The 25,899-nt window shown below is 44.2% G+C and overlaps 1 protein-coding gene across 4 annotated transcripts in view; it reads left to right on the top strand.

The window, feature by feature from the left end:
* ITGAE (integrin subunit alpha E) overlaps positions 1-25,899 on the top strand; it is a 146,889-nt gene that overhangs the window by 1,968 nt on the left and 119,022 nt on the right. For all 4 annotated transcript variants that reach the window (XM_082245840.1, XM_082245838.1, XM_082245839.1 and 1 more), the window contains exon 2: positions 23,812-23,929. In XM_082245840.1, the coding sequence (XP_082101966.1) occupies positions 23,812-23,929 (118 nt within the window). The remainder of the gene's footprint in view (positions 1-23,811; positions 23,930-25,899) is intronic.

Below are 25,899 nucleotides of genomic sequence, written 5' to 3'. Positions count from 1 at the left end.
ATGTATGGATGCGCCCGGTGAAAGGTGTCCAATGGCGGCTCCAATACGTGGACTTAGGGATTCCTCCACTACACCTTATCCAACTCGCAAATGTGGCTGGTAATAATATTCTCTAGTGTAGCTCCCCCATGATGAAAAAAATATATAATGGTGCCAATAGTGCATTATCCTTTAAAAAACTTTATTAAAAATAAAAACACACTTTCATGGCAGAGGAGGAACTAAGCAAAAACAATGGTTCCAAGATGCAAAAACGTGGCCGCCTGCAGTGCGGACCCCGTGGCGTGGCGTGCCGGCGTGGCTGCTTCCCCGACGCGTTTCTCCTTATCAGGCGTCAGCTGGGACTGGAGCACGTCAGTAGGTTTCTATTAGATCTGTCATTTTTTTTACAAGCACGTGATTAGAACCTGAGGCTCTAATTGGCTTGTTATATGGCCTCCCACTTTGTGATATTAGCGAATCAATATTTGCCATTGGTTTCCGGCTTCTCGTCCCAGCCAATCAGGACAGGAGAATGAAGATTTAGAACCCGGAAAGAAGACTGTGTTAATACAGAAGCCGCGGCGCTGGGTATCAGAGGAGCTATGACCGCTGTTGGGCTCCTTTGTAAGATGAGTGCGGACCACCTAAATATTTTAGCACCAGCCACCACTGGTAGTGAAGCTAAGCTCTACACTGCAGGTCCATAGTTTTCATCCCACTTATTTCAGGCCTCACAGGCTCACTTTAAATCCATTGTAATAATTCATTTGAAAGTTTTTGGTCAGTGTGTTGGTGTCAGCTTTGTATCCATTAACTGTCATATTTTTCACATAGGTTTACCATTTATTATCATGAATGTCACAGCACAGTTGCCCAGAGCAACAATCTATTATTTTACTATAATGACTGCTCTAAACGAATTAACACAGTGATGTTGATTTACTAAAGGCAAATAGACTGCACTTTGCAAGTGCAGCTGCTCCAGAGCTCATTAAATGAGGAAAAGCTCTGCTGACTTCCATCATTCAATCATGTGCAGCAAAGATGCTGTTTTTTTAAATTTTCCTTGCACCTGATTGGGTATTCTTTGTAAAGTGAAGCTTTACCTCATTTGCTGGAGCAACTGCACTAGCAAAGTGCAGTCTATTTGCCTTTAGTAAAATCAACCCCTTAGTTCACTGTTTGCTATGGAGAAAATGCATTCTACTGCCCCAGAACTCATACATCTCATAAATTCATGACCAATTAATTAAATAGTTTTCATGTAATATGAGCTGTGCTCCACCTACACTATAGAATGTCATGGTGACCATTCCAGGAGTTGCACCAATAGTGTGATTTAGGTATTATTTTATTATTTTACAAAGAGAATTTTCTTTTCATGTGGAATCATTACACTTCATTGGACTATGATAAAATGAATAGTATGTTCAAGCTCAACTTGCTGAGGTGCCCAAATTACTGTACTTATGGCATATACAGTTGGCAAATCCCACAAAACAGGACAGAGTTCAAAGCCTGGTTGAAAACGTCATTGTGTTCCTTCCGTCTCACGTGGCTTTCTCAAAGTAACACATTGATGCATACCATGTTGTGAAACCCAGAGGAATAACTGAGTCAGGAGAATCACACCTTTTTATTAAAGTGGTAGTAAACCTTGTAAAAAAAAAAAAAAAAAACAATTCACCCTTCAAGGCAATGTTATAATGTGCCAGTATACATCCCATACTAGCAAATTATGAGAGACTTACCTTAAAACAAAGCCCTCCAGCCGCATGCTGTCACGGCTGACAGGTCTTCCATCTTCACCTGGTCTTCCTTTTGGGTTCACAGACTCCAGCCGCTGTTTACGGCACAGAACTTTGCCGCCTACCGTGCCATTCCTTCAGAGCACAAGCGCCAGTGATGTCACCAGATGCAACTCCATGGAATATCTCCTAAAAAGTGCACAATTAGGAGATATTCATTTTACCTACAGGTATGCTTTATTATAGCTAACCTGTAGGTAAAAATGTCACAAATTAGTCTACAAACACTTTAAGGTTAGCAAGATGCAGAGGCTGTAAAAAGGATGCAGCCAAGACTTTTGTCAGCATATTATGAAATGTTATTTAATTGAATTATGAGTCATGCTTACTTTACTAGCACAGGATCACACTGTATCAGTTGTAACAAGGAGTAAGTACAAAAGTTAATGTGTAAAATAAATGAATGCAGTGGATATAAAAAGTCTACACACCCCTGTTACAATGTCAGGTTTCTGTGATGTAAAAAAAATAGACAAAGATAAATCATTTCAGAACTTTTTCCATCTTTAATGTGATTTACAAGCTGTACAACTCATTTGAAAAACAAACCAAAATCTTTTGGGGGGGGGGGGGGGAATAAAAGCTAAAATACAGGTAAACCTATAACCTGGATAATCAGCTGTACCACTCAGTTCACTCCAAAAGTAAATAAATGTCCAGGAGAACACACAGGGGGCCTGGGGCAGTAGGACCTGAATGGAAGGGGCCGCAGGGTGGCATATAGAAGAGCCGATCCCCTTCATTTTGCTCCTGCAGCCACTGAAAACCTGCTTCTCCACTTCTCCTTCCCGCAGGCATTCAGCACCTGCAGGAGGAAAATGAAGGGGATCGGCTCTTCTATATGCCACCCTGCGGCCCCTCCTATCCAGGTCCTACTGTCCCAGGCCCCCTGTGTGTCCTCCTGGACATTTATGGACGTTTGGAGTGAACTGAGTGGTACAGCTGATTGCTTGAGTTCTGAATCAGTCAAGGCTGTGGATGCATATACAACGCGATTTTAACTTGTCAAAATGTGAGTGTAATTTCTAGTAAATTAATGAAGGTTTAAAAGTACTACACTCTAATAGCTCCTTTGTGGATCTGAGCTTAGTGTTAAGTTGAGTGTGTTAACCCATCAGAGTACCATTGAGTAGTAGCACATGTTCACAGATCTGGAGGTGTTATGACCCAATTAACCACAAAAGAGTGAGGGAATGCTCATTTGACCTATTGTAGCTATAGGTCATATGGTTAAGATGGGGGCACATCTTTACTTCATATTAGAAGTGGTGTGTGAAGGAGTGTGAAGAGTGTGGTGAGCACAGGTATCTTGGATTCACTTTTATGTGCATGATCAAGACATTTATAGCACTTGGATTCTGGTATCACTTCCCTACTAGGGGATCGATAAGTTATGCATGAACACCATTGCATGGACTGTGGTTTAAAGCAGTAGTAAAGAACGCTTTGTGATTTTTACCTACAGGTAAGCCTATAAGGCCTACCTGTAGGTACAGTGCCTTGTGAAAGTATTCGGCCCCCTTGAACTTTTCGACCTTTTGCCACATTTCAGGCTTCAAACATAAAGATATAAAACTGTAATTTTTTGTGAAGAATCAACAACAAGTGGGACACAATCATGAAGTGGAACGAAATTTATTGGATATTTCAAACGTTCTTAACAAATAAAAAACTGAAAAATTGGGCGTGCAAAATTATTCAGCCCCTTTACTTTCAGTGTAGGAAACTCTCTCCAGAAGTTCAGTGAGGATCTCTGAATGATCCAGTGTTGACCTAAATGACCAATGATGATAAATAGAATCCACCTGTGTGTAATCAAGTGTCCGTATAAATGCACCTGCACTGTGATAGTCTCAGAGGTCCGTTTAAAGCGCAGAGAGCATCATGAAGAACAAGGAACACACCAGGCAGGTCTGAGATACTGCTGTGGAGAAGTTTAAAGCCGGATTTGGATACAAAAAGATTTCCCAAGCTTTAAACATCCCAAGAAGCACTGTGCAAGCGATAATATTGAAATGGAAGGAGTATCAGACCACTGCAAATCTACAAAGACCTGGCCGTCCCTCTAAACTTTCAGCTCATACAAGGAGAAGACTGATCAGAGATGCAGCCAAGAGGCCCATGATCACTCTGGATGAACTGCAGAGATCTACAGCTGAGGTGGGAGACTCTGTCCATAGGACAACAATCAGTCGTATACTGCACAAATCTGGCCTTTATGGAAGAGTGGCAAGAAGAAAGCCATTTCTTAAAGATATCCATAAAAAGTGTCGCTTAAAGTTTGCCACAAGCCACCTGGGAGACACACCAAACATGTGGAAGAAGGTGCTCTGGTCAGATGAAACCAAAATCGAACTTTTTGGCAACAATGCAAAATGTTATGTTTGGCGTGAAAGCAACACAGCTCATCACCCTGAACACACCATCCCCACTGTCAAACATGGTGGTGGCAGCATCATGGTTTGGGCCTGCTTTTCTTCAGCAGGGACAGGGAAGATGGTTAAAATTGACGGGAAGATGGATGGAGCCAAATACAGGACCATTCTGGAAGAAAACCTGATGAAGTCTGCAAAAGACCTGAGACTGGGACGGAGATTTGTCCTCCAACAAGACAATGATCCAAAACATAAAGCAAAATCTACAATGGAATGGTTCACAAATAAACATATCCAGGTGTTAGAATGGCCAAGTCAAAGTCCAGACCTGAATCCAATCGAGAATCTGTGGAAAGAACTGAAAACTGCTGTTCACAAACGCTCTCCATCCAACCTCACTAAGCTCGAGCTGTTTTGCAAGGAGGAATGGGCAAAAATTTCAGTCTCTCGATGTGCAAAACTGATAGAGACATACCCCAAGCGACTTACAGCTGTAATCGCAGCAAAAGGTGGCGCTATAAAGTATTAACTTAAGGGGGCTGAATAATTTTGCACGCCCAATTTTTCAGTTTTTTATTTGTTAAAAAAAGTTTGAAATATCCAATAAATTTCGTTCCACTTCATGATTGTGTCCCACTTGTTGTTGATTCTTCACAAAAAATTACAGTTTTATATCTTTATGTTTAAAGCCTGAAATGTGGCAAAAGGTCGAAAAGTTCAAGGGGGGCCGAATACTTTCGCAAGGCACTGTAAAATGAATATCTCCTAAACGTTAACCGTTTGAGAGATATTCACCCTGAATGCAGCCAGTGGCCTCACCGGGCGCATGAGCTCTGGCGTACCCTGCCGAACCCTTCAGATCTTCATGCCGGAACCGAGGGCCCCCGGGCGCATGGGCCATGCCTTTGGAAGGCTTAGTTCTACGGTAAGTATTTCATAATGTCCTAGTATGCTAGCACATTATGCCATTGTCTTACAGTTTTTTTTTTTAAACTCTGCTGCAGTTTACTACCACTTTAAATAGTGGACATTATTAGATATATAGCAGTGTCTTTTTACTATATCACCTTCTTTGATTTATTTTTGCAGTCAAATGTATGATATTTATTGTACTTTAGGCACTGGTATTGTAGGTTTGTGCTTGGATGTAACATTTCAAGTCAGTGAAAGCACTAATCTCTGAACATCACCTTGGTGGACGTATGAGCAGCACTCATTTATATATGTTCTGTGTTTAAATTTTTTTTTTGTACTTAGATATTTCCTATCATGTGTTATATATATTTAATTGTTATTTTTAGTTCAAGAACACATACGATGGAGTTGAATACATGCAGCAGCACAACACACAGCAAATTTTTATTTTTGTACAAGAGGTGGTGAACTGACACTAGAATGTATGCAGCAGATGCAACACATTTGAGGATCGTTATTATAGAGTTTGCAGCGCATAAGTTACTTTAACCACTTAAGCCCTGGAGGATTTTCCTGCTCAAAGACCAGGGCCTATTTTGCGATTCGGCACTGCGTTACTTTAATGGACAATTGCGCAGTCGGGCAACGCTGTACCCAAATGAACTTCCTTTGACGTCCTTTTTTTCCCCCACAAACAGAGCTTTCTTTTGGTGGTATTTGATCACCTGTGCGATTTTTTTTTTTGCGCTATAATCAAAAAAAGAGCATCAATTTTGAAAAAATAACAATATTTTTCACATTTTTTTTATATGAAATTCCCCCCCAAAAAAATGTAAAAATCTAAATTTTTTAACATTTTAGGCCAATTTGTTTTCTGCTACATACTTTTAGTAAAAAAAATAGCAATAAGCGTATTTTGATTGATTTGCGCAAAAGTTATTGCGTTTACTAACTAAGGGAAAGATTTATGTCATTTTTATTGTTTTTTTTAAACTAGTAATGGCGGCGATCTGCCACTTTTTTTGCGGGACTGCGACATTGCGGCAGACAGATCGGAACCCTGACTGACATTTTTGACACTTTTGGCGGTACCAGTGACATTACTACAGTAATCAGTGCTATACATATGCACTGTTACTGTAAAAATGACACTGGCAGGGAAGGGGTTAACTTTATTAGAGATCCAGGGGTTAAGTGTGTCCCTAGGGGCGTGCTTCTAACTGTCAAGGGGCGTGGCTTTTGATGTAACCACAGAGACATACGATCCTACATAGCAGGATCGTATAGTCTCTGCTGCTACACCAGGGAGAATGACAGGCGGCTTTGTTTACATCAGCCACCTGCCTTTCTCCCTCTCCAGCGGGAGATCGCGAGTGAGCGGCGGACATCGGAGCTGCCGGTCACTCGCGCGGAGATGGCCGTGAACGAGCGGGGGCTGGAGCGCGCCTCTGGTGGCGCACGCTCGCCCCCTACAGGCTCCTGGGCGAGCGACATAGTACTACGTTGCTTTGCCCAGGAGGGGCTGACTGCCGCAGTAAATGTAATAAAATTGTAAAAAAATTAAATAAAATAGTGAAAAAATAATAAAATAACAAAATAAAGGGTCGCAAAGGTTGCACTTGCGACTGGGCCCTGGTGTTCCACCACCATGGGTGGGACCGTTGCAGAACATGTGAAAGGGTCCTGCTGCAGGACTGTAATAAAGGGTCTAGCGACAGGCATAAAGGGCCCTGGAATCAGTGGGAAGGGCCCTGGGCTTAAAGGGAAGGGTCTGGGCCAAGGGTCCAGGTAGGCCCTTTATTGTTTCTTGCACTGGGGCCCTGAAGGTTCTAGGTACGCCTCTGTTCTGATGCCTCCAAATTAAATCTTTTCTGACATTCACGTGAAATTCTCAGAGGGGTCTCTTCTCCTGATCCCTTATGAGCAAAGTTGTTCTTTATCTGGGTCTAATCTCCATGATTTACAAATATCTATTGACATCAACACAGAAATTACTGACCTACACACAGCAATGGGACTCTGAAATCATGAAAGAAGACTTGTCTCATATCGAGGCCGACATTGAAATCAGATTTTCTTTTTGTTTTCCATTTTCACAAAACATATAAAAAATTCACATTGCCCCAAATCTTGACTCCAGTTTTCCATTTTTTAAATATTTCCTACCCTACAATATTTACATATGTATTTATCAACAAACATAGACTCCATTCACCCTCTTGAAACCCATTCCCTTCAAACATCCTAAACTATATTATATACACCCCATAGCTAAGTGTTTTTATCCATTTTTTAAATACACCATTTATTTAAGACTCTCCAAATGCTTGAGCCATTCTTCACATTTTCCCAGAATTCCCTTTATTTATTAATTCAATATTAGACTTTCCAAGTGCAATATATCCTTTCACTCCTGTTTATCTGTAACAACCCCATACTTTCCATCCATTCATTTCCACTATCTTTAATCCCTCAACTACTAGTGCACTACTGTACCCACAATATTATCTATCAAAAAATGCAACAAAAATACCTCCTTATGTGCTTCATTCTAACAGCCTATCCCTAACTAATTGTACCGGAGTTAATCCTGGCATGTCCAGCCAATTGTACCACCATTTTGTAAATTGTAAAACCCCTGTGTTGTTAAACCATATTATCTCTTTGTAAGACTTTGTTTACTGCTTTTACCCATGGGGGAGCCATGGAGATCCATTTCTGCGCTATCAATTTTCTTGCTATAAATAGCAGACGAAAGATTGCCATACAAATCTGAGAAGTATATGCTTCTTTATCCAGCCACCCCAAAACACATATCTTGGGTTCCATTGGAATATTAACTCTAAACACATTATTAATAGTGTCCAATACACATGTCCAGTATCTAACCATCTTAGGGCATCTCCACATCATATGCACCGTTCATAATGGACTGAAGGGGCATAGACTATTTAAAGGTAAGCCAATGAGAAGGGAGTTGCAGTAATCGAAACGAGAGATGACCAGGGAGTGGTTTACAAGCTTTGTGGTGTCATTGGTTAGGACGGGGCGTATCTTGGAGATGTTGCGGAGGTTGAGGCGGCAAGCTTTGGACAGCCACTGGATGGATAGTTCAGAGTCCAGAAATACACCTAGGACCTTGGCATGGGGGGACGGGTTGATAGTTAAGCTGTTGATTTTGACAGAGAAATCAGGGGAAGAGGAACGTGGGGGAGGAAATATCATGAGCTCGGTTTAGGATAGGTTGAGTTTGAGGAAGTGATGTGACATCCAGGCTGATATGTCTGTTAGTAAGTTGGTGATGCATGAGGAGGCTGATGGAGTGAGCTGAAGGGTGGGGAGAAAGATTTGGGTGTCATCAGCGTAGAGATGATATTAAAAGCCATTGGAGGCAATCAGCTGACCCAGTGAGGAGGTGTAAATTGAGAAAAGGAGTGGTCCAAGAACAGAACCTTGGGGGAACTCAATGGGGAAATGAAGAGGAGATGAGGTAGTAGAGATTTAAGTAGCACTGAAGTTGTGTTGGGATAGGTAGGATGAGAACCAGTGAAGAGTAGAGTCACGGAGACCAAGGGAGTGAAGTTTTTTTTAGCAGGAGGGAGTAGTCCACTGTGACAAAGGCAGCAGAGAGGTCCAGGAGGAGTAGTACAGAATAGTAGGCTTTTGATAACGCTCTGTGTGCGGAGCGAAACGCGTCAAGCCGTTCGTCCGAGTACGTACTACGCCAGACTACATCCACCTTCCGACATACGGGGACACGGGGAGTGAGTATAGCCGTTTGGATTGGCAACCCGTGGGATGATTCTTTAGGCGTTTTTACCTTTGTCACATTGTAAGTGTATCTTGTATTGTGTGCATCGAATAAAGTGATTACATACTTCACGATGCCAGCATCTCTTTCCATTTTTTGAGCAATACCTGGATGATATGACCTACAGAAAAGCTGATTGAGTTGATGGTCCATTAAGGCTCGTCCTATCTAAGGATACTCTGAAAGCGGTGTATTATTTGGCTTCTGGTGAGTAGGGGTCCAGGAGGGGAGCACCTACTCGTGTAGAGAAAGCACCAGCACTTGTTTTACGAGCACGCAGCACTTTGGACTTATGTTTTGCACTAAGACTGTCACTATTTAAGCACGTCTTTTATTGAAAGACTTTATTTGATATTTATTTACACGTGATAAAATATGTATTTATTGTATTTTTAATATTTTTTATATATTGTTTGGGATCTATGATATAGTAATGTGTGTTTGAATTTGAGCACTAGCATTTTACACAGATTATTTATACACCATATTTATTGGGATTTATTTATGTATTTGATTTGATAGCAGCGCAGGTATACTTTTGCACTATACACAGAATAGTATGCATTGGTGTTTGCTGTTAGTAGGTCGTTTTTGAGTATAAGGAGAGCAGTTTCAGTAGAATGTTGAGGGAGAAATCCGGACTGAAGGGGATCAAGAAGTTTGTTCTTAGTCAGACGGTCGCTCAGTCGGTTGTAGACCAATTGTTCAAGGAGTTTGGAGGGGAAGAGGAGTGAGGAGATAGTTCATAGATTGCGAAGATTGGTGGGGTCCAGTGATGACTTTTTAAGGATGGGAGAGACTAGCGCATGTTTTAGAGAGTTGGGGAAGATGCCAGAAGAGAGGGAGAGGTTAACAATGTGAGTAAGAGAGCATAGAATAGAGTCAGAGGGTGAGCGTAGCATTTGCGAGTGAGCAGGATCCAGGGGGCAGGGTGTTAGATAAAAGTCCAGTAACCTCAATAATACTAGCAGGGTTGAAAGAGGGAAGTAATGATGGAACCTTTCATGTACCTTGTAGCAGAGCCTGACGTGCAGAGGGAGACCTCTCGTATAGCCCTGGCTCAGGCACCACTGGAGTTGCAACAGTGGATGCAAGAACGCAGGGAGTGCCTACGCTGGTCTTCTGTTGGTAGCCGAGATGAGTAGCCAAAGAGTCACTAGACAGGACTGGATTGCTGAGCAGCAGGTAGAAGCAGGTACAGTGGTGCAGATGCACAGCGGATGCAGGACAGCATCACCAAGGACTGGAGAGAGCAGGAAAGGCAAAAGACTGGACATGGTCAGACAAGCCGGATCAGTCACAGATAATCAAATATGGCATAAGCAGCAGGCAGAGAATAGTCGGTTTAAAGGCAGAGGTTGGCAGCAGGATATTAGGCAGGAAAGCAGGTAAAGCAGAGTCTAGGCAAGCCGGGGTCAGGACTGGAGATAAGCAAACCTGGTCAGACAAGCCAGGTCAAAACAGGAGTCAATACAGGCACAGGAACAGAACTCAGGTAAAGCTGCAGATCACTAGTGCAGCTGCTGTCCTTTATATGCCATTTATGCGCCAATGCTAAAACCGCTAATGTACGTGTATGCGCATAGGCGTCTGCATTTGGAGAATCTTTGTACGCATGCACGTATTCCTGTGCACTCGCATACGCATCTGCCTATTACCGGAATATCCCTTACAGTATCTGTGGACATCGGTTATTAAGTGGGGGAGGTTTCTGCACATTGGAGATCTCCTCGCGAATCGTGTCGATCTTATTTATGTAGTGTTTGCCGATCTCCTGGGCAGTGAGTGAGTTAGAGGGTGAAGTTGATGGAGGACAGAGTAGAGAGTTAAAGGTAGGGAAGTGTTGATGGGGACTAGATGAGAATGTTTGGATGAGCGTGATAAAATAGGTTTGCTTGGCAGTGAGGAGGTAGGAATGGTATTTTAGGAGGGCAGATTTATATTGTTTGAAGTCTTCCAGGGATTTGGTCTTAAGTCACAGACGCTTGAGACCGCAGCTACATTTTTTGAGACTTCTGGTGTCGTCTGTTTGCCAGAGTTGTAGCGGGCAGGGTTGAATTCTGTGTGTAGTGAGGGGAGCGAGCATGTCTAGGGAGGATGATAGTGAGCTATTATTGATGGAAGTGGCTAGGTTGGGACATGACAGGGGTGAGATTTTGTAATATATATAGTCAGTAGCAGAGTAGAGAAGAGAAGTGTTGAGGCGGCAAAGGTTTCTACGGGTAACTGTTAGGCGGTTGGAGGGAGAGGAGGTGGAAGACAGGGAGAGCGAAACTAATAAGGTGGTGATCAGAGAGTGGGAGAGGTTGCATGGAGTGCATAGATAGGAGAAGACAAGGTCAAGGGTGTTGCCATTGGAGTGTGTAGGAGCCTGTATCCATTGCTTCAGGTCAAGAGATTAGATTAGGCTGAGAATTTTAGAAGCAGTAGTAGTAGTATTAGCATTAGCAGGGATGTTGAAGTCATCAAGAATGATTGTGGGGATTTCAGAAGAGAGAAAGGAGGGTAGCCAGGCAGAGAAGTCATCAAGCAAGGTTGATATGGGTCCAGGGGGCCGGTAGATGGCAGCGATTCTTAAAGAAACAGGAGAAAATAGAAGAATACTATGCACCTCAAAAGAGGACAGTCAGAAAGGGAGGTGGGTGAAGTACCTGATAGGTGCTGCATGGGACTAGAAGGGTTCCCACTCCACCTCCCTTCCATCCGTTTGGTCTGAGGGAGTGAGTCCAGAGAAGGCCACCATGGGAGAGGGAAGCAGGAGAAGTAGTATTGGAATTACGAAGCCAGGTTTCAGGAATGGCGAGTAGGTTAAAGGAATTTGTGATAAAGAGGTCGTGGAGGGAGGTGTGTTTGCTACAGACAGAGCGGGTTTTCCAGAGGGCACAGGAGAAGGGGAGGCTGGTATTGGGAAGAAGAGGAATAGAGACTAGGTTGAAGGTTCTGTCAGTTGCGACTGCTGGCAGAGGGTGTAGGGGGGTGGGAGCGTGGTGAAAAGCCAAATGTAGGCCCGGGGTTTGGGGATATGTCCCCAGAGGTAAGGAGATGGAGGAGGGTGAGGGAGGTAATGTGGGAGTGTGATTTATATGAAGGGACATGCCCCAGAGTCCTGGAGGTTTTCTCAGAATGTGGATGTAAAATTAGCAAGAGTTGGTAGGAGCAGTAATAGGCAGAGGACAGAAGGCAGGGTGATATATATAAGCTGTGGGGTGCCTAAGAGGGGTGAAGGTGAGTGAGTTAGGAAAGAGAGGACACAAATGCCAGCAGGAGTGGTAGAGAGTGCATGTTACAGAGTGGGAAAAGAGCTGAATGGAGAGACAGGGTCACCTGCAGCCTGTTTGGTGCTTGTTGGTGATGTTTACTGTGTATGCTCGCTGCATGCAATCGCGGAAGTGCAGAGCTTGAAGTGCATGTCACTTGTAGAAAGAATAACTTAGAGCTCATGTAACATATTAGCTACCAAATTTTCTGCAAACTGGTCACACAGTGGTATATGGTGCGTGTTAGAATTGCACATTATATCCTTGCACTCACTCCTGAGTTTCCGAGGATATGGACAGAGGGGGATTTTTTTTATCATAGATAGTGGACAGGCCTTGTGGTACACCAGTTCTGTATGGAAGTGTTCAGTATGCTGACCAAAGTACTTCGGACCTGAGCCCCTCCACCCCCGTCCTAAATACACGCTCTTGAATTTGAAGCCGTCTGACCTTCTAAAGGTCCAACTCCATCCAGAGAGGGAGGGGAGGGTGTTCCAGAGAGCACAGGAGAAGGGGAGGCTGGTGTTGGGAAGAACAGGAATGGAGATTAGGTTCTGTGGGTTTTTGCTGCTGGCAGAGAGTGTAGGGTGCTGGGAGCTTGTTGAAAAGCCAAATGGTGTTCCATTTTGGGGATATGTCACCAGAGGTAAGGAGAAGGAGGAGGGTGAGGGAGGAAATGTGGGGGTGTGATTTATATGAAGGGACATGCCCCAGAGTCCTGGAGGTTTTCTCAGTATGTGGATGTAAAATTAGCAAGAGTTGGTAGGAGCAGTAATAGGCAGAGGACAGAAGGCAGGGTGATATATACAGTATCTCACAAAAGTGAATACACCCCTCACCTTTTTGTAAATATTTTATTATACCTTTTCATGTGATGAAACTGAAGAAATGACACTTTGCTACAATGTAAAGTAGTGAGTGTACAGCTTGTATAACAGTGTAAATTTGCTGTCCCCTCAAAATAACTCAACACACAACCATTAATGTCTAAACCCCTGGCAAACAAGTAAAAATGTCCATATTGGGCCCAATTAGCCATTGTCCCTCCCCGGTGTTATGTGACTCGTTAGCAGTGGCGGCTGGTGAAGTTTTAAGATGGTGGGGCACAAGACCCCGCCCTTCCATTTTGACCCCTCCCATTTCACAGAAGCCCCACCCCTAATAGACTCCACCCATTTTGTCCCCTGTATTTTGCTTGCGTGAACAAATTCTCCCAATATATCACATATTAAGGGGTCCATCAGTACTAGTATATCCCATAATAGGGAGCAGGGGCCCTATTATAGGATATACTGTGAGAGACACCCTATTATGGGATACACTGACTGAGAGTGGCACAAACCCCACAGTACAGACCCCCTAGCACAAACCCCAAAGTACAGGCCCCCTAGTACAAACCCCACAGCACAGGCCCCCTAGCACAAACCCCACAGTACAGACCCTCTAGCACTAATACAACAGTGCAGGCCCCCTAGCACAAACCCCACAGTACAGGCCCCCTAGCATTTATCCCACAGAACAGACCCCCTAGCACAAACCCCACAGTACAGGCCCCCTAGCACAAACCCCACAGTAAGGCCCCCTTTCAATGCAGTGACCAGCGTACATGCCCCCTTTCAATGCAGTGACCAGTGTACATGCCCCCTTTTAATGCAGTGACCAGCGTACATGTCCCCTTCAATGTAGTGACCAGTATACATTCCCCCTTTCAATGTAGTGACCAGCATACATGCCCCCTTTCAATATAGTGACCAGCATACATGCCCCCTTTCAATGTAGTGACCAGTATACATGCCCCCTTTCAATGTAGTGACCAGTATACATGCCCCTTTTCAATGTAGTGACCAGTATACATGCCCCCTTTCAATGCAGTGACCGGTATACATGCCCCCTTTCAATGCAGTGACCAGTATACATGCCCCCTTTCAATGCAGTGACCAGCGTACATGCCCCTTTCAATGTAGTGACCAGTATACATGCCCCTTTCAATGTAGTGACCAGTATACATGCCCCCTTTCAATGTAGTGACCAGCATACATGCCCCTTTCAATGTAGTGACCAGTATACATGCCCCTCAATGTACGGTAGTGACCAGTATACATGCCCCTCAATGTAGTGACCAGCATACATGCCCCTCAATGTAGTGACCAGCATACATGCCCCTCAATGTAGTGACCAGCATACATGCCCCTCAATGTAGTGACCAGCATACATGCCCCTCAATGTAGTGACCAATATACATGCCCCTCAATGAAGTGACCAGCATACATGCCCCTCAATGTAGTGACCAGTATACATGCCCCTCAATGTAGTGACCAGCATACATGCCCCTCAATGTGGTGACCAGCATACATGCCCCTCAATGTAGTGACCAGTATACATGCCCCTCAATGTAGTGACCAGTATACATGCCCCCTTTCAATGCAGAGACCAGCGTGCATGCCCCCTTCAAAGCAGACAGTACTGTGTCAGTGACAGTGTGTGGGCCGGGCCCCCCCCTGAGGCATCACTTGAGCATTTACCTCGGTCGGTTGACTCGGCTCACTCACGGTCCCGGACGGTGACCTGCGTCGTGCACTGCTGCAGTTGCTCTACCTCTCAGTCGGGCCCCGGGGCGGCGGCGGGAGTCTGAGTCACTCTCGGATGCGGATGGGATGGGACATGATGCGGAGTTGCGGACTCTCTCGCGCGGCTCTCCTCTGAGTCCTCTCTGCTGGCGGGCGGGAAGCTCTCCTCTCTGCTTGCGGGCGGGCGGGACTGGAGCACGCACCGCCCCCAAGCATTCACGTCACCAGGTCCCCGGGAATCATGTCCTCCTGTGTGATTGGTCCAGGCTGGAGTCTGGACCAATCACAGCCAGGACATCATAAAAGTGGGGAGTGTCGGGACGCATTGCTCTGCGCCCCGATGACCCCCAGAAGGCCGCCAATCGGCGTCTCTACACCACCGCACGTGGGGTGAAAAACCCCACCCCCCCATACTCACCACTAGTCCGGCACCCCTAGTGGGCTGAAAAATTGAATTTTTAGAGCGGCCGCCACTGCTCGTTAGTGTTACAAGGTCTCAGGTGTAAATGGGGAGCAGTTGTGTTAAATTTAGTATTTATCACTTTCACTCTCCCATACTGGTCACTGGAAGTTCAACATGGCCCTCATGGCAAAGAACTCTCTGAGGATCGGAAAAAAATAATTGTTGCTCCACATAAAGATGGCCTAGGTCAGGGGTATTGAATTAAAATTCATGGAGGTCCGATTAGCAAAATTTTCTTCCAGCAGAGGTCCAGATTGCATTTTTGCGTGATGACTCGGATTCTTTACATCACAGCCCAGGTGTGCAGGCACGACAGCCCATTCATTTGAATGGGCTGTTGTGTCTGTGTTTTCTGCTGGGAAAAGGCCCTGGCACCTTTTTAAAACGCTGTCGCATTGAAACTGCATGGCGCGTATGTACCATGCAATTTCCATGTGTGGGAAACCGCACCTTGTATTTCATTGCATTTAAGAGTCAATTGTACCCTGCACGTTTTCTGTGCAGCTGCTTATGCCCCTTTACATCACCACTCACAGCACTGTCCCCCTTCACATCACCACTGTCCCCCCCCCCACACACACACACACAGCACTGTCCCCCTTCACATCACCACCCCCCCCCCCACACACACACACAGCACTGTCCCCCTTCACATCACCACCCCCCACACACACACAAAGCACTGCCCCCTTCATATATTCCCCCATCAGCACTGTCCCCTTCATATATTCCCCCATCAGCACTGTCCCCTTCATATATCCCCCCATCAGCACTGTCCCCTTCATATATCCCCCCCATCAGCACTGTCCCCTTCATATATCCCCCCCATCAGCACTGTCCCCTTCATATATCCCCCCATCAGCACTGTCCCCTTCATATATCCCCCCATCAGCACTGTCCCTCTTGCATATCCCCCCAACAGCACTGTCTCTCTTTACATCACCCCCCCACCCCCCCCACACACACACACCACTGCCCCCTTATATCACCCCCACAGACCTGCCCCTTTGCATCACCCTCACACACATACACAGCACTGCCCTGTTAACACACACCCCCATAGCACTGCCCCCCTTTACATCAACACAGACCACTACCCTCTTAACATATCACCCCCACAGCATTGCTCCCCTTTACATGAAACACCACACTACCCCCCCCTGCACATGACCCCTGCTCCCCAATCAAACTTCACAGCCCTGTCCTCCCTTCACTCTCCTACCTTACACAGAGCGGAGAGCAGGAGGCGGGACAATCTCGAGGAAGACAGAGGAACAGCAGCGCTGCATGCATAGAGGCAGCCGACTGTGTGCCTCCCAGCCAATCACCTCCCGCCTCCCAGCAGCCAATCACCTTCCGCTTCCCAGCAGCCAATCACCTCCCGCCTCCCAGCAGCCAATCACCTTCCGCCTCCCAGCAGCCAATCACCTCCAGCCTGAAATGCTAATTCAGGCAGCTGCCTCCCTCCATTCAATGCCGGTCCCGCCCCCAGTCTCAGTCCCGCCTCCTGCCATCCGCCCTGCTCTGCTAATGACAGCAGCAGAGACAGGGAAGAAATCCAGCAGCTGATGGCGGCGGTCCTGATGGAGCAGCAGCGCGGGCCGGAGACGGCCCGCGGGCCGCCATTTAGTGATGCCCGGCCTAGGTTATAAGAAGATTGCCAAGACCCTGAAACCGAGCTGCAGCACGGTGGCCAAGACCATGCAGTGGTTTAACAGGACAGGTTCCACTCAGGACAGGCCTCGCCATGGTCGACCAAAGAAAATGAGTGCACGTGCTCAGCGTTATATCCAGAGGTTGTCTTTGGGAAATAGAAGAATAAGTGCTGCCAGCATTGATGCACAGGATGAAGGGGTGGGGGGTCAGCCTTTCAGTGCTCAGACCAAACGCCGCACACTGCATCAAATTGGTCTGCATGGCTGTCATCCCAGAAGGAAACCTCTTCTAAAGATGATATGAAAGAAGAAAGCCCGCAAACAGTTTGCTGAAGACAAGCAGACTAAGGACATGGATTACTGGAGCTACAGTTCATTGAGGGAACCATGAATGCCAACATGTACTGTGACATATTGAAGCAGAGCATGATCCCCTCCCTTCCGAGACTGGGCCGCAGGGCAGTATTCCAACGTGATAACGACCCCAAACACACCTCCAAGATGACCACTGCCTTGCTAAAGAAGCTAAGGGTAAAGGTGATGGACTGGCCAAGCATGTCTGCGGACCTAAACCCTATTGAGCATCTGTGGGGCATTTTCAAATAGAAGGTGGAGGAGCGCAAGGTCTCTAACATCCACCAACTCCATGATGTCGTCTTTGAGGAGTGGAAGAGGACTCCAGTGGCAACCTGTGAAGCTCTGGTGAACTGCATGTCCAAGAGGGTTAAGGCAGTGCTGGAAAATAATGGTGACCACACAAAATATTGACACTTTGGTCCCAATTTGGACATTTCAACTTAGGGGTGTACTCATTTTTGTTGCCAGCGGTTTAGACATTAATAGCTGTGTTGAGTTATTTTGAGGGGACAGCAAATTTACACTGTTATACAAGCTGTACACTCTCTACTTTACATTGTAGCAAAGTATTATTTCTTCAGTATTGTCACATGAAAAGATATAATAATATATTTACAAAAATGTGAGGGGTGTACTCACTATTGTGAGATACTGTATAAGCTGTGGGGTGGAGAAAAGGGGTGAAGGTGAGTGGGTTTGAGAAGAGAGGACACAACTGCCAGCAGGAGTGGTAGAGACTAGAGAGTGCATGTTACAGAGTGGGCACAGAGCTGAATAGAGAGACAGGGTCACCTGCAGCCTGTTTGGTGCTTGTTGGTGTAGTTTGCCGTGTATGCTCACTGCGTGCAATCGCGGAAGTGCAGAGCTTGAAGTGCATGTCACTTGTAGAAAGAATCACTTAGAGCGAATCACTTAGAGCTGATAGAATAAAACATATGTGTTGTGCTTTCACTTTTAATTTTCAATATAAGACAAAAACGTGTAATCTCAAATACACATCATGTGAATATTGCAAAGACAATAAATATATGTAGTCAGGTGCTTGGCTAAGAATGAAGAGTGAAAGAAACACTGGCTGCAGCTGCTCTCTGTAGCTGATGACTTGTGGTGCTGAACTGGTTAACAGCTATATCAACAATAGGAGGGAGCTTCTGAGCAGAATGAGTTCAATTTACTGAGTCAGGCAGAAGTGTGCTGTGGGAACTGTAGTCCAGAGGAGAGACTCTACGGTAATCAAAAGCTGATCGGCGGCCTGAGCGGAATCCAAATCCCTTTTGGGGGTACTGACATCCAGAGTCATCTGTGTACAGAGCAGAGAGTGAACTAATCGCTGTGTGTGACCGTATGATGAGCTGCACTAAAGCTGGGATTGGAGAGCAGCTGCTTTGGGGAATTACTATCTGCTGTGAGAGAGACTGAGCCCTTTAGGAACTGACCATACAGCCATTTACTATTGCTTCATGCAGATTTGACTGGAGTTATTCTCATGTACACCAATGGTACAACTGGGCCCCAATGCTAGCCGGGTAAAGAGTTAGGACTACAGACTTTCCCTTTACAGTTGCTACACAGAGACTTTCACCTATTGCTTATGCTAAGAGGTACCTCTCAGGGGACATTGGAAGATATCCTGCCCTTTCTCCTAGAGTGCACTCTAGACTATAATATGAGTTATAATATTATTATTCATGTTGCAGTTAATGCTCATATGCACGGTTTATTGTAGACTTCGTTGATGTATGTGTTGATTCCAGTCTAGTAGTACAGGTACAGAGCCTAAGATGCTGACTTCATCACGTCCACCGACACTTGCAAGCTGACTTTGTGCTTGTTTCATTTATTGTCTTGTGAGTACCCTCTGAATAAATGCAGCAGTTTCATACAGTGGTATACTATCTGGTCTACTTTGTTTCCCTCCTCATGTCTCTTGCTGCCCTCATTTCACTTCTGAGCTCATTGGGATCTGGGTTGTGGTCCATGCCTCACTGGTAATCTCCATCCTGTGAACAATTTTAGCATGCGTAAGTGTGCATAACCTGCATAATAGTCATGTATTTCTGGCATGTATTTCTGGCAGGAGGCTTTTGTTTCTCAGTGATGGTGCACTGAAGTTGGTACATTTGGAGAATTGATCTGCATATGCAGTTTTCACCTGACACAAGCTTATTGAATTCCACTGAAGTTTTTACTGGACATATGCTTTTTGTTTGTTTTTTTCCTCACATGATTGTTTATTTTATTGTTTATGCATTATTCACAGTGATGTTTGTTCGAGAGCACAAGTTGTTCATCTGATGTTGAAAATCGAAAGGGGTAGCGCAAGACAGATTTTTTTTTTCATCAAATTTTTGGGAAGGCCCTGAAAGCATCTACTCTTTCTATTACTGGACCAAGTCAAGAGTTGCACAGGATATGGTCCATGAAAAACAGAAGCTAGTGTTTCTGACCAAACGTGCAAATACTTAATGATTTGGTGCCCCTGGTCCATGCCTTTTTTTTACCTCCTAGCGTTGACACAAATTACTTGAACCTCTAGGCATAGGAGTTTTCCCATTTGGTTTACCCCCCTTCCCCACCCAACCTGTGATCTCAACCCTCCTGATCCTCCTTCTTCCCTTTCCTCTCCCTTGCCCCTCCTTAGTTCAGAATGAATCACACCTCGGGACCAGGGGACCCAAACGGTATATAATGGATGACTGTTTGGTACTGTTTTTAAGTCGCTTTTCTTTTGCTATTTAATTTTCTTTTTGTCCAACATTGTTCCTACATACTTGTTGCATTTGTGTACCACTATTATATGATTGTATTCTATTGAAAACTTAAAAAACTATCACACCACAAATACCCCAGGAATGTTTATTTCTTTCAGGCTAAGTTCAACTTACAAAGATGTCTTGTGCAATATATACAGTATGTTGAATGTGGGTGCTTGATTAGGTGGTAGAAATGTGTTTTATTTGTAAGAACCAGTTAGTATACTGCTAAGTTTAAAAATACAACAAGTACATTATACAGCAAGTGCAGTGCTCCCCAACCAAATGCTAAGGAACCACATGGGGCTTTCAGCTTCCTGATGGTTCTTGCAGCAGCCTCTTGTGGTAGGTGCCTGTTGTTCTCTACACACCCACCGTACTTCACAAAATTGTGAAGGCAAGGCGTCTTTTATTGTCAAATGTATAATATGTTTAAAGTAGCTGTCACTAAAATTTTATATCAACTTTAATATGTTTGACATTTCAAAATAAAAGTCTGAAAAAAACTGAACTTTCTATAAAATAAACACCTGGTGTCCCTGCCATTAAAGTGGAATTCCAGCTTATACCTAACTAGCCTTAAAAAGGTTCTCTCCCCCATCCTAACATTATGCTAACTCACCTGTGTAAGAAAGATCAATATATTTTCAGGCCATTCCAATCTGGTCACATCATCCAGTACCCCATGCCAGCTAGCATGATTGCAGGGGAGAGGAGGGTAAGTTCATAACGGATGGGCAATGGAAGCATATGGATGATGTCACTACTAAAGTCTTTACTAGCCATTGTCTGCGCTCTCTGTCCTTTCCGCTGCAACTGGGGCTGGCTGACACAGGAAAGATCATGTGACCAAACTGGAGTGACCTGAAAATAGGCAAGTATATATAAACTATATTGCCACATGTTTTAGGAAGCTTGCCTTTACACACACATGAACTTTAATGGCACCCCAGTCATAATCTGTAGGGTTCAATATTGAATTGGCCCACCCTTTGCAGCCAAAACAGCTTCAACTCTTCTGGGAGTGTGTCTATGGGTATGTTTGACCATTCTTCCAGAAGCGCTTTTGTGAGGTTAGCCACTGATGTGGACAAGAAGGCCTGGCTCGCATTCTCCACTCGAATTCATCCCAAAGGTGTTATATCGGGTATGGTCAGGACTCTGTGCAGGCTAGTCAAGTTCCTCCATCCCAAACTAGCTCATCTATGTCTTTTTGGACCTTTCTTTATGCACTGGTGCATGGTCATGTTTGTACAGGAAGGGGCCATCCCCAAACTGTTCCCACAAAGTTGAGAGCATGAAATTGTCCAAAATGTCTTGGTATGCTGACGCCTTAAGAGTTCCCTTCACTGGAACTAAGGGGCCAGGCTCAATCCCAGAAAAAAAATCCCAATCCATAACCCCACCTCCACCAAATGATTTGGAGGGGTGGCCCAATACTTTTGCCAATATAGTGTGAATGAGCGAGATTGGGGTTGAGGAACTTGACTGACCTGCACACAGTCCTGACGTCAACCCGACAGAACACCTTTGGGATGAATAAGAGCGGACAATAGGAGCCAGTGCTTCTCGTCCAACATCAGTGCCGAACCTCACAAATGGAAGAAAGGTCAAACATTCCCAAGCCACACTCATAACCCTTGTGGACACACTCATAACCTTTGTGGACAGGAAAGGGGTCTCACCACCCTCTTCCTGATTGGCTGGGAGGAGAGTCAGTGTGACAATAGCGAATATTCATTCACTATTGTCACACAACTGGGTGGGCTCGGGGCGCAGTGCTCTGCCCCCGAGCCCACCCTTTTCTGAAGCCTATTAGAGCCTCGTGCTCTAATCACGTGCTTAAAAAAATTCCCCTATTGGAATCCATGCGTCTGGCACCCTGCATGTAGATTAGGGGGCCGGATGCATAGATGGGGGGGAGGCGTCCCCTGCGCCCTCAATGGACAGTGCGCCCCTGCTTGTATATATGAGATTGACCTATAATTTATGGGTCTATTAGCAAGGTAAGCATGCACTTCACTGGGTGGCGGAGCACTCCATAGTGTGTGCTGGAGCAATGAGGGGATTCAAGGAATACTCTTGAAGATGCACTATTGGAGCACATTCGCTTGGACATTTTGGAACTTTTTTCACCCTTGGGACAGTTTACTATTGATGTTATTATTATCTACACAGCTAAATCCAAGTTATAATATTTTTTGGCACTTTTTATTCACATTATGATATGTCAATTACTATCATGGAATGAGGATTGATGGCGGTTTAATTTTTATAATATTTAAGCAGCGCAAGCATTTGGGCAGCGCAACCACATATTTTTTTATTGAATAAATATAGGGAACACATAGTGTTCACAAAATAAAAGGTTGGGACTTTAGATGAGGTGTGGCCAGTACGCACATAATGATTATTTGATAGTACATATACTTTCGCTGGTAAGCATAGAAAGGCATATGATCAACATCATGTGTTTATTAACAAATAAAATAGCAGTTAGCATAGGTACAATAGATACAATCGGTCAGGGGGGACATAAACAGTATATAATTGGGTATTATTGTAAAACCATAATAAGTAGTAATACACAGCAACAAAACTGATAATAAACCAACAGACATATAATATAATCTATATATTGATTGGATGCATGCTGAAATGGATATTGGATATACATGGCCTATAAAGCTCGACACGTTTCGTGAAAGAATGTATTTCACTCATCAGGAGCAGGCAGATCTAAAAAAGTAATAGGACAAAAATGACATGGCATCCAATAAAAAAATATATTAGAAAAATAAGTAGGGAAGATGACTTACAATGGAGTAATGATTATCAATGAGGCTGTTGGTCACCCATAAATTCGTCTGAAAGGGAACTGAGGGAGCATATAGTACTCCGCACAGAGCCAAAGGCACAAAGTCCATAAACATAGCGTGAGTTGTCATATTGGGTCACAAACTAGGGTGGTAGGGTATGGCTCTATTAAGAGATATCAAATGAAAATAGGTATAAGAATAAATATAAAGTTTGTAATGATATAAGTATGAAGATATAATAGACCCAAAACCACCAGTGTAGGAAGTGAACAGTGATTATACAGCTAAAGCCCGAATAACCAGATAGGTGGAGTGTTGGACAGCAAAGAACCTTGCAGCCAACATGCATATGAAACGTGATATCAAAAACTTGAAATTGAATGTACATATGGACAAAACAAGGGGGGTGAATCACCATCGAATTGGTGATAGAGAAAAAGAAAATGAAAAAGGAAACCAAAGTGAAAAAGAAAATAAAGCAACTTAAAGTGGATAAACAGTGTAAAATAAAAGAAAAATAAGATGGTGAAGGTGATATAGATGAGTGCACGGTTATGGACCTGTACAAAGGCGGAGGCAGAGTTAGCTCCCAGCGTCACGGGCAGTTCAGAATCTCGGGACACCACCGGGCCGACTACGGCTGCTAGGGGTGGCGTCCCACATATGAACACAGATGGAAAGTCACGTGCAGAGACGCCAACGCCCGGAAGTGACGTCATGCTCTGCACGGAAGGTCGTGGCGCCGATGCGCCGCGGCCGCAACCGCGCCCCCCTCCCGGCCAATGGATCGGGGAGGGGGAGAGGGGGACGGAAACGGGCGGAGCGCATCGCAGTTCCCAAAGGACGACATGGGAAGGACCCACTCAGCCCCAGTGACTAAGATTGTTGGGAAAGTAACTGTATTATAAGGATGGCTGGATGGGGAAATATTTTTTTATATTTACAAGTTTTCTTTAAATGTTGCTAAATTAGGGACATGTGGAAACAAGCCAAATGGAAACATATGCATAGAGATGTTTTTGAACTATCTATTCTTATAATTTTTGCAGTTCTGGTCCCGTCTGGATGTTTCAATATTGACACAGGAAAGACTTGGAGTTATAATGTGGGACACAAGTCCCTCTTTGGACAGAGTGTGTTGCAGTACAAGGAAAATTCAGAGAAAGGGTAAGTGCTATTTTTTGTCAAATACATTTTTATTGAAGTTTTGCAAGAAAAACATATACATAAGTAGCATTCAACATATGGAACAAAAAAGAAGAAGAATGAGCCAGTTGTAAAATAGGATCAATTACAATCAAAAATAGTTACTGTTTGGTCCAAAGGAACCACAATTCCCAGCGCTGCAGAAATGTACGAATTGTATTAGAGCGAATTGCTAATGAATGTTCATATTCAAAGATCAACTTAACAGAAGCTACTATCTCAGAAACATTGGGGACCTCAGTAGTTTTCCAGCGTCTACTTATTGTTAGTCTAGAGGCTGTTAATATATGAGCTGTTATCCAGCGTGTAGGTGTCGGGAATGGATCGATCCCTAGGTTTAGATGTGGTGTGGGTTTCTTCAGTATGCCAGTCACAGAGGAGATGAAACTGAAAACTTGGTTCCAGAAGCTCATTAGATTTTTGCATGACCAGAGGATGTGGTAGAGGTTGCCCACTTAACTACATGTGCGCCAGCATAGTGCTGAGTGGGATAGTTAAAATTTGGATAGTCGATAAGGTGTGAGGTGCCATCTTGAAAGAATTCTCTGTGCAATGATTAATACATTGGGATATACTATAGAAATATTTGAAGGCTTGTGGCCATTGCAGGTTTGTAAATGTTTGTTGTAGGGTAAGTGCTATTGATATATATATGTATATATATATATATATATATATATATATATATATATATATATATATATATATATATTGCCATAATAATATATGTTGTTTTCCTTGTCAGCTTTCAAAATTTTAAACTAAAAGTGGAACTAAACTGTATCTGAGCACCACAAACTGAAAATGGCGTTTTATTAATTTTTAATATTCAAAGCAAACACCAAACGCCCCTATCCATCCATCCATCCATCCATCCATGTCTCCATGTTTTATTTTGTTGAGAAATCCCTTTGAAAAACCCTCTTAGCATTTCTAGTTGCAGCCATCTTCGTAAGCAGAGATAATTCATGTAGAATTTACTTCCTAGAATCCATCTGCTTTTAGCTCAAGCATGCAGGCAGAAGGCCTAGCTGAAAAAAACTCTTCCTCCAGTTGAAATAAAAAAAATGCCCATGGAGATTCCAATAATGTATATCATTCATTTGGCCTAGGCCAGAAACCAGGAAACAACATAAAGAAGATGAATGATAATGAAGAAATGTAAACAAAAAGTTTAAAACAAGTAAATATAATATACCTTCCTACCAATTAAAGAGGAAGTAAACCCTCCTCTGCAACTTTTACCTATAGGTAAGCCTATGATAAGGCTTACCTATAGGTACTGTAAATATCTCCTAAACATGTACCGTTTAGGAGATATTTACCTTACATGCAGCCAGTGACATCACTGGCGCATGCGCTGTGAAGGAACGGCCACTGGTGCCATTCCTTCAGAGCCCCGTGCCGTGACCGTCGGCTCCCGCGTGCGTGTGCGGGAGTGACGTCACCGCGGCTCCGGCCAATCCGGAAGACGGGCCACTGAACATGTCGCCCATCATACAGGTAAGCGGGCGGCATGGCGGGGGCTCGTTCTAAGGTAAGTATTTCATAATGAGCTAGTATGCGATGCATACTAGCTCATTATGTGTTTCTCTTTCAGGTTGAAAAAAAAAAAAAAACTATTTTTTTATGGGCTTACAACCTCTTTAACTTACATTAGCAGCATAAGGATTAGAAATAGTGGAAAGTATAACCAAAGGCAAAACTTTTTCTTTGCTTTTAGAGTGGAGATGGAGAACACCTGGCAGTTTTTATTGCTGTCTGTGGCCCGATTAGGGAGATTCAGAGCCGGTTCACACTGCCGCGACCATAAGTCGCCCCATGTCGGAGCGACTTTTTACTGCGATTTTACCGCGACTTTACCGCGACTTCAGCGCGACTTGTGAATTATTTTGCATGACTTGTTTGGCCAATCAGAATATGATGTGTTG

The sequence above is a fragment of the Pelophylax lessonae genome, assembly GCF_965119305.1.
Source record: "Pelophylax lessonae genome assembly, chromosome: 2".
Taxonomy (NCBI): Eukaryota; Metazoa; Chordata; class Amphibia; order Anura; family Ranidae; genus Pelophylax; species Pelophylax lessonae.
The sequence above is the reverse complement of the archived record's forward strand: the minus strand, read 5'-3'. Positions and strand labels throughout refer to the sequence as shown.